The sequence below is a fragment of the Tiliqua scincoides genome, chromosome 1, assembly GCF_035046505.1.
Source record: "Tiliqua scincoides isolate rTilSci1 chromosome 1, rTilSci1.hap2, whole genome shotgun sequence".
Lineage (NCBI taxonomy): Eukaryota > Metazoa > Chordata > Lepidosauria > Squamata > Scincidae > Tiliqua > Tiliqua scincoides.
This window is the reverse complement of record NC_089821.1, coordinates 66,384,361-66,398,278: the sequence shown is the minus strand read 5'-3', so window position 1 is coordinate 66,398,278 and position 13,918 is coordinate 66,384,361. Positions and strand designations below refer to the sequence as shown.

Here is a 13,918-nt window from a genome sequence, read left to right as displayed (position 1 = left end):
AATTACTGATATGTTATTTTTCAGGATCTGGCCTCAGATAAAATAAGACAAAATTATAGTCAGTCACCCCCCTAAGTTTAACCCCTGACTTATCTGAGGGTCATAGAAAATTCAATGATTTTGGACTCAAAACCTGCTTTCGACTTACCTGTGAGATCAACTTATACAGGTCATACCCTGTTATCTGCTGTGGATAAAAATTTGTAGATAAAAAGAACAGTGGAAACAGATTTAAAGACCCACTTCCAGGTTTCTTGCCCCTCTGTTGCTCCTATTAGAATAAGGTTGTGCCTCAACATCTGCAGAGGCTTGATTCTGGGACTCCCTGCTGATACCATAAAATGTGTTAAATAAAAGCAGTTAAAAAAATTAAAGTGTGTCCCTTTACAATTGTGGTTTAAAAACAGCTTTTCTTAGAGGCAGTCAACAGTTAGAAATGCAAAGGACCCCCTGCCTTTACCTGGCTCAGCTGAAGAATGGAATGATCACTTGCATGACTCTCTACAACAGTAATGCTGCAATCCTAACCACACTTTCCTGAGAGTAAGTCCCATTGAACAAAATAGGACTTACGTCTGAGTAGACCTGATTAGGATTGTGCCCTAAGAAAAGCAGTTTTTAAAACTGATTTTAAAGAGATGCATTTTCCCCCCTTCTCCAAGGATCAGCACATTCCTTCTCATCTGCAGTGGCCATTCGTGTTGAGTCAAATCCGTGTACAAAAAATCCATGTATAAGAAGGTTGAGCCTGTATTCAAGAATCAGTGGTAGTTGTATCAACTTACTACACTCTGGCATCTAGTTACAGCAAGAGATTATCTACACAAGCAGTAAATAACTTTGCGTTATTGAGACCTCTATCAATATTTGTTTAGAAGCAAGGGTGGGTCTCAGAGACATTTTCTACAGAGAAGTTCTGTAGAGCCTTTTTTGCTGTTATCTAGCTTGCAATCAATCATCTGTTACTATGGCGAATGAACAGAGGTTGGACATCCTGGCTAACATATGAAATGCAACGGAACTGCTTCTCATTCTGAGTCATCTCACTGGGCAACAGCTATGCACACTTTAGCCTATTGCGGCTGTCGTAATCAATTACCAAAAACAGTACAGGTGGAGTACAGTACTATTTATCTGCGTTCCATTCCGTGACTCAGCACGATTAACAAAAAACGCTAAATTCCAGAGTTATGCAAATACACTGCAGCCTGACACTTCCGGGTGGAAGGAAACCAAGGCAGCTGTTATCAATCCCCTACATACTCAGCCCTCCCCTTTTCTGTTAAGAGGCTGAGAAATCTGAGAAAGAGGCTGAGTAGAAACACATAGGACTGGGCTAGATTCAATTATCACAAGCAAACTATGCAGAGCAAGAAGCAAGAGGACTGAAAGAATATGTGGTTTAATCCAATCCAGAATCACACAACTTGAAGTACTTGTCTCAGTAACTAATCCATGCAGCATATTTTCTGTTAAGAGGCTGCGAAACCTCCACAGATATGGAGCAAGCCATTCATTCACACTTTATTCCTACACCAGGTTTCTCCAGTTACAGGGACCTCATGTGGTTTCTCTTCTGTGAAAAAGCACCTAGCAGTGGGTTCAAGTGTGACACAGTCCCTGCTGAGAGAAATACAAGCTGCTTCCACATAACACCACTGTACACACTCCCCACAAGTATAGAATTTTTTTTTATTTACAATACCCTATAAAAATGTAAATTTAGAAATTTCATTAATCATAACCAAACCAAAAAGTAAAAGCACAATAATAATAATAATGGACCACTTGATCGTGTGCATCGGAGGGAGTCAGTGATGAGAAGGGTGAGGCAAGGGTTAGGGAGTGGATGGGAGGGAAGGATGTGTCAGGCAAGTTAGTGAGAAATTTGGATATGGGAGGTGGAAGGGCAATACCATGGAAAGGCAGCTGGCTAGTAACAGGAATTTTACTGGTTGTAGAATACCTACATGTGCAAATTGTTTTTAAAAGCAAAGTCAAAATTAAAAACCTCACTGCATTCTGGGAACGGGGGGTGGGAAACCAGTAGGACCTAGCTGTGTGTGGCTATTGAGATTTGTTAATATTAATCCGTTCCAGGGGAATTCATTCCTAGTACCTCATTAGTTAGTCTACAAGGGACCTTGACCAGCTGGCACATGAAGCAAGCTGCTGATTGGAGACAAAAAGCTCAGGCAGAAAATTGAGTCTTGGGAAGACTAGACAAATGTGCAAAGATGATGTTGCTTCATCACAAGGTTCCAAAAGGTGAATTCCCCCCACCCCCAGAACACTGGCAATGCCACACTGGGGCATATGGTACTGGAAGAAGGGAAAACACACCAATGGGCCAGAGGGAATCATCATAATTTAACACTCCAACACACGAGACCCAGAAGCATCCAGTCTGTCAATTTTCACAGCAGAGGGCGTTAACTTACAACTATTAATTCCCTCCCCATCCCTCTGTTCTTAATGACATGAGACAGAAAGGTAGGACAATTTTCCCTACTAGTCCATCAGTAGTGTGCTGGGGAATGGGGCCTGTGTAGGGAAGAGAAGCAGCAGCAGTCATTAAAATGCTGAAGGGGGTGTGCCTTGGGTGAATTCAATGCAGCAAGGACATGCGGAACTGCAAACTGGCAATGAGGGTTGGAGATGGAAAGCACATCCCCAGCCAAGCTCAGAGCAAGAGAGCAATCTTCTGTGTGGGATCAGAGAGAGAATCCCACAGGGTTTTATCTGAGAAGGCACTGCCTCCTCTTCACCCACTGAAATACTCTGAGATGGCAGCATGACGGAAACCAGCAGTGACAGCCGTTTGAGATTTTCTATCGTATTCCTTGAATTAACCTGGAAAAGAAAATGAGTGGTCAGATTAGCTGCAGTAGTAGTAGAATATGGAAACTTAAACTATGGCCTTTTCTCAGTTCAAAAATCATAAGCCACCCTTCCATTTGGTTAATTAAATATACAACTGGAGGTATTTGTTTCTGATGAGTAAGATAGGATTACAGCCTAAGTCTTACTGAACAAAATGAGCTTACTTCTGAGTTAAACAACATGTTTTTCAAATACTTCTATCAATTATATAAAAACCACCCCAAGCACACACCCATCCTTTGCATCAACTTCAAGTGGAGAGTATTGTTTTATTATTTACAGAGAGTGCTATCAACCTATAATGCCACATACTCCAAGAGGCAGGTCTCTGCTTCAAAGAACGAGCTAGAGCTTTGCCAGTAGGGAAACCCAATAAAGTGACAGGCAAGAACAACTATGAAGAGTGTAAGCAAAGGCAGTCTTCATAGTACTAAAAGCACATAGTACATAGTACAAAAGCAGTACTAGGCCCACTCTGACCATCACCATCCTTGGCCCATACCATCTATAAATATGTGGGGGACATAAGGACATACTTACTGCAATTTTGTCTCTAGCACATTCAGCTTCTGCCGATCAACGTAGCGAGAGAAGAGAGAAAGAAGATTAGAAGGGGTAGACACTGGCTTGGGCAAGACTGCTTGAGGGATGCGGAGAAGCTCTCTGGTTGCCATAAACATCAACTCCGTCCTGCCAAAAACAAAATGATGGGGGTAAGAATGTGCTTGATAAAGGAGTGGAAGTCTGCCACCAAATAGCTTTCCCTGGTTTCCATGTCTACTGTACCACAGGTTTTATTACCAGGAAATGATAATGAAAGCCATGTTTTGTAAGTTAACTTTCAGGAAACAAGGTGAACACAATACATTCTGACTTTAAAACCCATTTTTGCCCGGCCCACAGGTGTACCAATTTGGTCCCTATTGTGTATATGCAATGTTGGGCAGAAACGGCTTGAAGAAGTCACCTTGAGTTAAGCCATTTCTGCCCAATGTTGCATATACACAACAGGGATTAAATGTGTACACCTGTGGGCTGGGCATAAATGGGTTAATCTGGCCCAGGACACTATTCTCAGACTGCTGTACAGATACATCAGTGACATATTGGGAAATGGGGGGGGGGGTTTACTATTGAGTCAGTTCCTGAAAAGATCTTTGTCTTATTCAACTTTAAGGAAACAGAAAAGGCAAAAAAGGAACATGATCATCAAGTCTGCATAAGTACTGTAATTACTGCTAGGATTATAAATTCAAGAAGTAAACCTGAGCAATTAACTGAACTGCCAGTAAAAAAAAGCTATAGCAAGTGTTGCAGCTATTGAATTTTTTACAATCATTGACTGGGAGGGAGAGATCATGAATCTAATCCTTGTAGGACTATGTCAGCCAGTGTGATTCCTTGAAATCAGTAGTGGTTGCAGTGCCAGTTTCTTTGGCAAGGACTGTTGCAGCAGCAAGGAGGCATCTTGCTTTTGAGTGACCTCCCTGTGTCTCTGCCATCCACTACCCTTCCCAGGAGCTTTGAGACAGAAATGTTCTTTCCCCATCTACAGTCTTTCATTAAGAACAGCAACAGGTCCAAGGACTCTTGATTCTTCTGTTGTAAAATTTCTGGCAATGACAAAATGCTCCTCAGAGAGCTCTTTGGAGGATGGGCCACATCTGATTCCCATAGCTTACAATCATGTGGTATTTGTATCAATCAGAAAGATTCCTAGTGTATACTTCCAACTATTCAGCTAGCCTTTACCTACTGTAGGATATTCTCTACAACAGTTTAGAAATCACACCCTGTTTTTATTTAAAATATACATGTTTGAGAAGTAGACAACTGGAGATGGGCTACTGAGACACACCATTGGTTGTCCTGCATGACCTCCGAAGTAGAATCTGAACTCTGCAATTCCTCCCCACGGCTCAAGACCAAGTACAGCAGGGAGAGGCCAAACTGCAAAGAAAGAGGGGGAAATTAGTTCAGCAACGCTAAACACATTACATGGCATGTGCTTTAGTAGAAGCGAATTCCTGTGATTTTAAAGGAATTGCATGTTAGGAATCAATTTAAGCAATTCCCTGTTAGGATTAAAGAACTAGAGCATACAAAGTAGAGTTACAAAAAGCAGACTGAGACAGCCGCAGACCTCTGCAGCCCCGCACCCAGGGCAAAGCTCTGCGATGGCACTCCCCTGGGAGCTATCACCGCCCCTCCCGGGTAGAAATCCCCCCCACTCACCAGAGACTCACGGAGCCTCACATGACCTCCTCCCACACCAGAGAAACCTCTGTGAGTTTCCCCAGCGCTATAAACGGTGCTTCCGGCAAACCGGAAGCACAGTTTCCACCTGCCAGGAGCCTCAGAGAGGTTTCTGCGGGGTCCCAGCGACCGGTGCCTGGGCCATTTGCCCCAGGGCAGCCAATGGCAGGTATGCAACTGGAATGAGAGTCACTCATTGTACCCCATAATACAAGGAAAGATGTAGAGATGCTGCTTGGAACCCGCATATTGACTTCAGAGTGTCATTCAGAGAAGTGTACAAGGGCTCTCTGTTATATAGCCAATGGGTCATCAGATGTGCCAACACTGCAGATGGTTGTCAGTGATTTTGTGTGCAGCTTTGAGTGCTAAATAGACCACACCAATTAGGAAAATCCATTTCTTCAGTTATAGGATCTTTTCTCTCAAGCTGAGAAAAAAAGGCAAGAAGAAAATCTGGGATGGCTTTCTCCAAAAAGTCCAAGCCTGTAGCCCTGATCCTCCAGCTTCAGTGCTGCTGCCAACAGGGCTGAATTCTTATTAGCAATGACTGAACAGACCACCTTTACCTTTAGAACCTGAACAGAAACACCCCCCTGCAGCAAAACTACTAACTGGTACTTTGGGGTAGGAGATGCAGAATGAGGAGGGGAAGAAACCTTATTCTGGAGCACAGCTGTGAGGTGCAGGTTAGCAGACGCTGGTGCCGTTGCACTCTGAGGTAGGTTCATTAGCTGCTGCAGGACGCTGGCCACAGTCCCCAGTGGAAGATGATAGAGAACAAGAGAGAAGGGCCTCAACAAGCAGGGCAGCACCTGAGAAAGAGGCAACACAAAAAAGATACCTGTACCATTTACTCAAGACTAGAACAATGCTACATATCAGGAGGGGGCCTGAGAGGAACAAATCCAGACGACAACATGCAGATTCCTGAACCTTGGGTCCAGCAAAAAAAGAACACAAGTTTCTTCTTAAATGAGCAACAGAATACTGAGGAAAGACATTTCAAGAGATGAAGAAAGGCTGAAATGTTGTTTCTGTGGATCGAAGTGCAGTATCACATCAAGGCTGGAAACTAGTTTTATCCTGATCATTAAGCACTAATTATATTGCTATAAGTCCCTTGAGGCATTATATGAGGTAGTACATGGCACCCATTTTCAGGTAAAGATGGTGATCCAGAGAAATAGCAGATGGCCATACCACTAGTCATATAGGTTGAGTTACACTAGAGCAGACAATCATTGCTAAAATATGTCTGAAGAACCACATTGTCAAGCATAAAATTCACTGGGAAAAGAAACTGGAACATGAAAGATGTTGGAAGAGTTTAAACTCATCCAAAGCTTGGAACACTTTTTACCTTAGTAAGATAAAGTCTTAGATACGCAAGTGGGCTGTTGGACATGAGTGATGCCCCTGGACTGAAACATCTGCCTCTTTTTACCTCATCCTGAGCATCCTTCTTGATAAGAAAGGACAAGTTCCTGGCTGTTGCTATAAGGATGTCAGCTGCTTGCTCAGTGGACAAAAAGGGCAGGATCCGGGCAACCAGTCGCTTTCCTTTCCGAATACACATAATCTGCACAAAAGGGTCATCACTCTGCCTGCCAGAAGAAAGCAAACAACCTCTTGTAAGGCAGCACCAGAGCACATGACACTTCCTCATTTTTCTCTCAGAGTGGCATGCAAATCAGGCACTCTCATATCATACTGAGTGCTGTGAACATGAGAACACGTTAAGGGCATGGCTTCTTCCACTGCCACAACACTGATCCATTTCAGAAACCAGTACTCATTCTTCCTGAAGTTAAATGTCTAGTAATCCAGGCAATATCCTTCTAAACTTGAGAGTTTTGGTCGGAGAGGATTTTAAGGGGAACAGTGACCACACTGCATTCCACAAACATTGTCTGTAACTTGGGAAAGTATACATTTGCTACATCCCTCTGATTTGGAAGATAGCAACAGGTAAATTTATTCCCTTGTACAGAGCACTTTCAATTACAGATCTCATTTCTCATGCACTAACTTATAGTGATCAAACTGTAATTACTCTTCTTTCAGATTAAAAAACAGATATATCCAGGCTTGGGATGACTTTCTGTTACCCTCTGAGCATGCAAAGTGCCACGGCAGAAGGACAGATTTCAAGATAAGTTTTCTTTTAGAACAGGAATAATTTCAGATGCCACCATTATCATGGCCTTCCTATCTTGCATCTGTTCTGCCCATTTATCAATTCGGTTTGTAGAATACTAGCAAGCTATTCTCCACGCCCAAGGGGCACTGTGATGGTGAGCACACTGAAGATTAAGTTGTAGGCTGTGGTAAAATGCTGACTAAAGAATGAGCTCTTCATGAAGAGAAGCAAAAACAGCCAACTGAAGGGAAAAGATCTCACATCTGTGTTTCTCTTAAACAAGAGCCTCAGTATCATACAGAGCAGATTCTTACCTTTCCTGGTTGGGTATTTTCCCTCTCAGATTGTCATATATGTCGCAGATCTTCTGCTTCCTCTCCTCCATCAAAGCTAGCCTATCACCCTCCAAGCTCAAGAGATAGCGCCGCTCATAGTCCTCTACATCCAGGAGGAGGCTGAATGTCTAGGTATCAAAACACAGACAAGTAAACTTCATATCACATAACAATCCAAGACTTCAGTTCTAATATCTAAAGAACATTCACTCCCATATGAGCTAGAGTACAAAAATCTCATTGTCTCCCAAAGGCTATTAATTCAGCAGATTCTTTCTCTAGAGCAGTGATTTTCAACCACTGTGCTGTAGCACACAGGTGTGCTGCCAATGGTCTGCAGATGAGCCCCTGGAGTTTGAGGGATCATTTATTATTAGGGCCACTGGGGGATGTGAGCCTCTCACTGGCAGCATGGTGTGCCTTGTCATTTGTAAAAAACTAATGGTGCACCTTGACAATTTTAAGGCTTTGTCAGTGTGCTGTGTGATGAAAAAGGTTGAAAATCACTACTCTAGACATTAGCATTTGTGCCTGTCTAATCACACAACCCATTTAGAAATCATTTATGAGAAAAACTGAACTATGTACAAAAAGTTAACCCAGTAAGGGAAGTAACCACAGCTAAACTGTCAGAAAAAAAGTTCTGAAAATTTCACTTTATTTACAAGGAGAGAGGAATGCAAGTGAATATCCTTGGTCTATGGTGTTCTGGCAGCCCGGAACCTATTTCAGTTAAGTTGCTGCCACCACCCCTTCCATGGGGCACAGACATAGCTGCCCCTCCCCTTTCAAAGTGGTCTGGATGAATTTTCAAATGAAAGGAATTCAAATCTCAAGCTCACCTTCTCAATAGTGAAGAGAGTCTGGCGTCTCTTATCACGAACCTGCTTTTCTTTTGTCTCCTAGTAAAAGAGAATGCAAGACTTGCTAGGAAAAATTCTCACATTTCCACAACAAAAAGTTCTGCTCAGTAACCTTAGCAGAACATGAAAGGGCAGAAAACCGCACAAGCCCACAGCTGAGAGGAAAGACTGAAGTTCAGGAACAGGGACAATAAGATGCCCACAGAGGATCCACATCAAGGGGAACTTACATCTTCTTCACCTCGTAACGTCACTACAGCATCAATCATTTTGCGGGGGTTATTCACACTGGAGACTGTGAGCTTCCCCAGTGAGCCTTCAAACTGCACTGCAAGCACAAGGAAAAAGCAATACAGAAGAATTGTTACAAATCAACCTGTCTGATAATCTGCCACCATATACAAACTTCTAAGCTTTCTGACCCTCTCTAGTTAGCACTTTAATTCCCAAATAACACTTCTGTATCAGCTACCCAGAGCTGGTGTAGTGTACTGTAGTGGTTGTATGTGCACTGGGTAGTTGTGGAGCTTGTTTTTCTGAATACACAAAGAAAAATCACATGAAGTTGGAGCAGGTGGAAATGTGTGGAACTTTCCTTCCCTTGGCCATGTTCTCCACTGAAGTTCCTCATCCTCACTTTTACTATAGTCCCCAAAATTTGAAGTTGGGGAGGGAGAAAGTCAAGTGACCAGCCACCACTGAGCATGAATTAACTGCGCTATAGCACAGTGATTGATTTGGTTAGTGCAGGGGTTCCCAAATTTATTACCTTGGCAGCCCACTGCGTCATCCACAGTGATTCCAGGGCCCACTGAGGCCAGGAAACTGCTGAACAAAATGGCATGTGACCCAGAAGTTGCTTCTGGGGTGTGCCTGTACACTCCCTGCGTCACTGGCTGCATCACACCACATTTCCCAAACTGTGTTGCAATAAGAATATAAGAACAGCCCCACTGGATCAGGCCATAGGCCCATCTAGTCCAGCTTCCTGTATCTCAGAGTGGCTCACCAAATTCCCCAGGGAGCACACCAGATAACAAGAGACCTCATTCTGATGCCCTCCCTTGCATCTGGCATTCTGGTGCACCTGTGCGACACACAGTTTGGTGACACAGCATAAAACACAGCTAATAACATAGGGAGTGCACAGGTACACCCTGGAAGCTACTTCCTGGTCATGCACCATTTTGTTCTGCAGCTTTCTGGCCTCGATGGGCCCATGACGCACCAAAAACAGGGTTGGGAAATGCTGGGTTAGGGACTTGCACAGGTACCTAAAACCTCTCCTTCCTGCTTCTGAATGGGAACGTTGCCCTAGGAAACCACAGTCAGTCATAAAAAATGAACTAGGATTAATTCTGGTAGAAACTTTCTCCTTGGAACCAGGGAGGGGCATCCATTTCTTCAAAAGGGGGGGGAGACCCCACTTCCCTGGTTGAAGAACTGTACTGAGCAATGTGGGGGAAAGCACTCCAGTGAATGTTGGGACAGGGAATCACACCATATGCCCAAACCAGTAAGTTTCCTATCTTCAGAAAGGCAAAGCCTGGGGGGGGGAGCGAGAACTCCTGCCCCTTTCAGCAGGCAAGTGCTTGTGGGATTTCTGCAGACTGCCAGAGGGTAACCACAGGAGGAGGGACTAGCATGACATTTATCCGAAAGTATACATCCTTGGGGGACTCCTTTATTGATGGGAATTTTATCAGAAGTGGTACCCAGGCCATTAAGACGAACCCTACAAGAATTAGATGAGTGAAGGCGGCGAATTAAAAAAAGGAGACGGGGATCAATCCCCCCGCTGGCCAATTTATTCCACAACATGGCCCTGTTAATAGAGTCAAACGTTCTGCGGAGATCTATAAAGGCTGCGAAGAGTTTGGCACCATGAAGGACAGAATACTTCTTGGCTAGATAAGAAAGTAAAAAGGCATGATCAACAGTGGAGGTACCTGGGCGAAAGCTGATTTGTTCTCTACCTGGTAGTGCTTTGGAGAAAGCCCAAGCTGATAATCTGGTGAATAGATATTTAGAATAAAGCTTCCCTATAAAGGAAAGAAGGCTAATTGGTCTGTAATTTCCCAGATGGGTCACCCTTCTTAAAGACAGGGACAAGAGTTGAGGAAAGCCAGGAATCTGGAAAAAGGCCAGTTTGATTAATTAGGGTAAAAAGGTTGGATAAGGGTTCCAACCACCAAGAGGGGTTGCTGGTTAAAATTTCGCTCAGGATGTCATCAGGGCCGGGAGCTTTCCCGGGTTTCAGAGTATTAATCAGCGCTACCACCTCATCTGGAGAAACGGGTGGCCAATCCGGGAAATTTGGAGGGGTAAGAATAGGGGAAGAATAGAGGAATCGCAAAGAATAGGGGAATTGCTCCTCTCCTCTTCAATTTATTTCTGGCTGATCTATTCTCGCATCTATCTAGCTGTCAGAATTTCCCTCCCTTCCTCAATGGTGTCCCTCTCTCTATCCTTCTTTATGCAGATGATGCAGTTCTTCTGTCTGTCACAAGACTGGGCCTACGCCATTCATTGTTCTCCTTCCAAGAGTACTGTCTATCCAACGATTTAATAATTAACTCTGAGAAAACTAAAATTTTAGTTTTCGCTAAATCCTGGGCCCCGCGCCCCTGGAAGATAGGTAATCTTTCTTTTCAACAAATTCAAACCTTTAAATATTTGGGGATCACCTTTCATTTTCGTCATAGTTGGCTTCCTCATAGAAAATCCGTTATTTCTTTATCTTCACTCCACTTAAATGCGACTGCCCGTTTCCATCATTCTAGTGGCAATCAGTATGTCCCTGCTGCCCTTCATATATTCAAAACCAAAATTCTCTCTCAACTGTTGTATGGTGCCCCCATTTGGATAGAGGCTGCGAATCAAGATCTGGATCGAGTGGCAGCCTCCTTCCTTAGACAAATCCTGGGGGTTCCCAATATAATTAGATTATCTACCCTCATGCTCGAACTAGGGATCCACCTCCCCTCTACCATCGCGTGGTCCCTTACCTTCAAGTTCTGGCTTCACCTGCATTTAAGTTCACATTCTGAGTTCCTTTTGCAAGATTTATTAAAAGACTCTTATCTTTCTAAGTGGTTTAAACTTATTGATTCTAAACTTCTATCATTAGACTTGTCTCCTGAATCCCTTGCAGACATTAATCTTCATAGGGCCCATTCAATTATCAAATCCAAACTTTGGGAATCTGAATTTAACCAACTCTCTTCCAATCTCAACCCCACTTGTTCTCCCTGGTTTTTTGGCCTTCTCCTTTCACTTGGGCGTCCGCTCAACTACTTCAGTACGTTAATTAACCCTAGCAAGAGGAGAGCGTTTATGCTTGCGAGATTTAATATCTTTCCATCTGCTGTTCACTTTGGCAGATTCCTTAATATTCCGCATGACCGCAGATTACGTCTCTTTTGTTCTCTTGAACCGGATACAGTGGTCCATATATTATTTTGTTGCCTGGCCCACCAATCTCTCCGGGATCAACATCTGAAACCTTTGCTGTCTTCTCTCTCCGATATTTTTATCAATCCCTTACATGCCCTTTTGAGTGACAACTCGGCGGATGTTACCATTGCAGTAGCAGAATTTCTTTTCGCAGTTTCTAAGTTAAAATCCCCACCCTGATCTTATATTCCCCTCTTGTTTTTTCCCCTTTACCTTACCAATCCCTTGTTGTGGTTTTTCTTTTTTTGTTCTCTTGGTAATGTGGCTACTGTGTTGGCTATTGCTGTTATATTGTTCTTAATGCCAATAAAGGTTTATGTATGTATGTATCCAAAAGTAAGCCCTGAACTGCAGTGAATGTGAGGTTGCAAATCCCATGCAAGTTGAAACCTAGGGAATAACTGCATGACTGGAGCAGGTCTGAGATGTGAACCAGAACTTCCCCAGTTTGATTCTTGCCTCTGCATGAACTTCTTAAGCAAGCGACTCATTTCAATCCCAGCTCCAATGTGGGGATAACGCTACTTGTAACAACCCTGTAAAGCAAGTATACCAAGGATAATACCCATGATGCACTTTCCACTCAATGCACTACAAATACTATTAAGCTATGCAGTGGCCTGCCTTAATGAAGCCCTACAAGCCCTTCTGGTCTTTGTTGTTTCTAAGTTTGTTTTCCTTTCCTCCCCTCACTAGAGCAGGTTGGGTCTCATCTACACATGCAGCAGAATGAGGAGCTCTGGAAGGAGGAATGGACCACAACACTTCAAACAGCAGGCGAATAGGAAAACAGCGTTTTTGAAAGTTCCCAAGTTAAATACATCCACGTAGGCAGCAAACTAGTATAACAAGGAAGATATTCCCATCCCTCCTTCCCTATGTGCTAGTCTTCTACTTGCAGGGAATAGTTTTTAACACACAATACTCTCTACCTGCAGTCTCAAGTAACTGCAGTATGTGTAGACTAGGCCTCTATGCACAGGGATAAGAAACACTTACCTGGCTTGTAGGCATGCTCCAATTTGGCCACTTGCGGGGTGATTAGTTTGGTACGTTCTTTTTTAGGACCATCACCATGCATCTCCTCAGCCGCAGACAATTTTTCCAGCTTTTGAAAGTAGTTCTAAGGCACAGAAAGATGGTTAGAAGCCCAGCAGCAGCAGCTCGGTACCCTTAATAAGACAGAAAGCGAATTGCTACCATGGGTCTTAAACGTGTTGCATGGGGACAAAGCGAATTCACTAGGAGAACAGACAGGTCCAGTTTTCTCTGGCTGTTAATGAGAAGGTGCTTGCACAGAAGAAAGTATGGCCAAAACATTCAGCTGCTAGTGCCCATGGACTCTGCACTCCACTGTGGCATAGGCTAGAACATGCTGGTCAACAGTAGCCTTTTGAAGCACCAACCTGATAGTAGAAGTCGTCTAAATATGGGTCAGTGCTTTGCAATTGCATCATCTGGATCTTGGACACCCAGTCTTTTTCCCGCTGCAGCATTAGATTGGCATACGGATCCTTCCGAATCTGCTCCTGATGGCTATTCCGGTGGCTCCCTCGGTCCCCTGCTGACCCATTTAGACTCCGGTGCTGACTGAAAGAAGGGCCATAAAATTCAGGAACCCGCCAGAGAACAGTGACATAAAAGTGACACAGGACACAAGCAGTGCAAGATTTAGAAGTTTAGAAGATTCAGAAGAAAAAAAGTTTCTTGGTAGAGGCCAATTTTGTTGAAGGCTTTAAAAAACCAGAAGAATACTAGGCTGGAAGTACAACTGTAGTGTCCTGTAGCCTGGCCAAGCCAAGCTACATTTCTCCACCAGTGATCAACCAAAAGCGCCTGAAAAGCTGATGGTAACCACCACCTCCCAGTTTTTCTCATCTATTCAAAAATATACTGCTCCTAAATCTGGAGGTTCTATTTTTGGCTATCATGGCAAATAACTGTTGGCCTACCATATATGCTAATTCCTACCGACCATCTCT

The 13,918-nt window shown here is 43.6% G+C and overlaps 1 protein-coding gene across 2 annotated transcripts in view; it reads right to left on the bottom strand.

Annotated features, from left to right (window-relative positions):
* Nucleotides 1-1,390: 1,390 nt before the first annotated feature.
* PATL1 (PAT1 homolog 1, processing body mRNA decay factor) overlaps nucleotides 1,391-13,918 on the bottom strand; it is a 28,881-nt gene continuing 16,353 nt past the window's right edge. For both annotated transcript variants that reach the window (XM_066611343.1, XM_066611344.1), the window contains exons 10-19: nucleotides 13,343-13,526; nucleotides 12,936-13,059; nucleotides 8,711-8,808; nucleotides 8,460-8,519; nucleotides 7,597-7,745; nucleotides 6,587-6,746; nucleotides 5,799-5,954; nucleotides 4,742-4,833; nucleotides 3,424-3,573; nucleotides 1,391-2,853 (exon numbers count right to left, since the gene is read on the bottom strand). In XM_066611343.1, coding sequence (XP_066467440.1) covers nucleotides 2,832-2,853; nucleotides 3,424-3,573; nucleotides 4,742-4,833; nucleotides 5,799-5,954; nucleotides 6,587-6,746; nucleotides 7,597-7,745; nucleotides 8,460-8,519; nucleotides 8,711-8,808; nucleotides 12,936-13,059; nucleotides 13,343-13,526 — 1,195 coding nt within the window. In that variant the 3' untranslated portion in view covers nucleotides 1,391-2,831. The remainder of the gene's footprint in view (nucleotides 2,854-3,423; nucleotides 3,574-4,741; nucleotides 4,834-5,798; nucleotides 5,955-6,586; nucleotides 6,747-7,596; nucleotides 7,746-8,459; nucleotides 8,520-8,710; nucleotides 8,809-12,935; nucleotides 13,060-13,342; nucleotides 13,527-13,918) is intronic.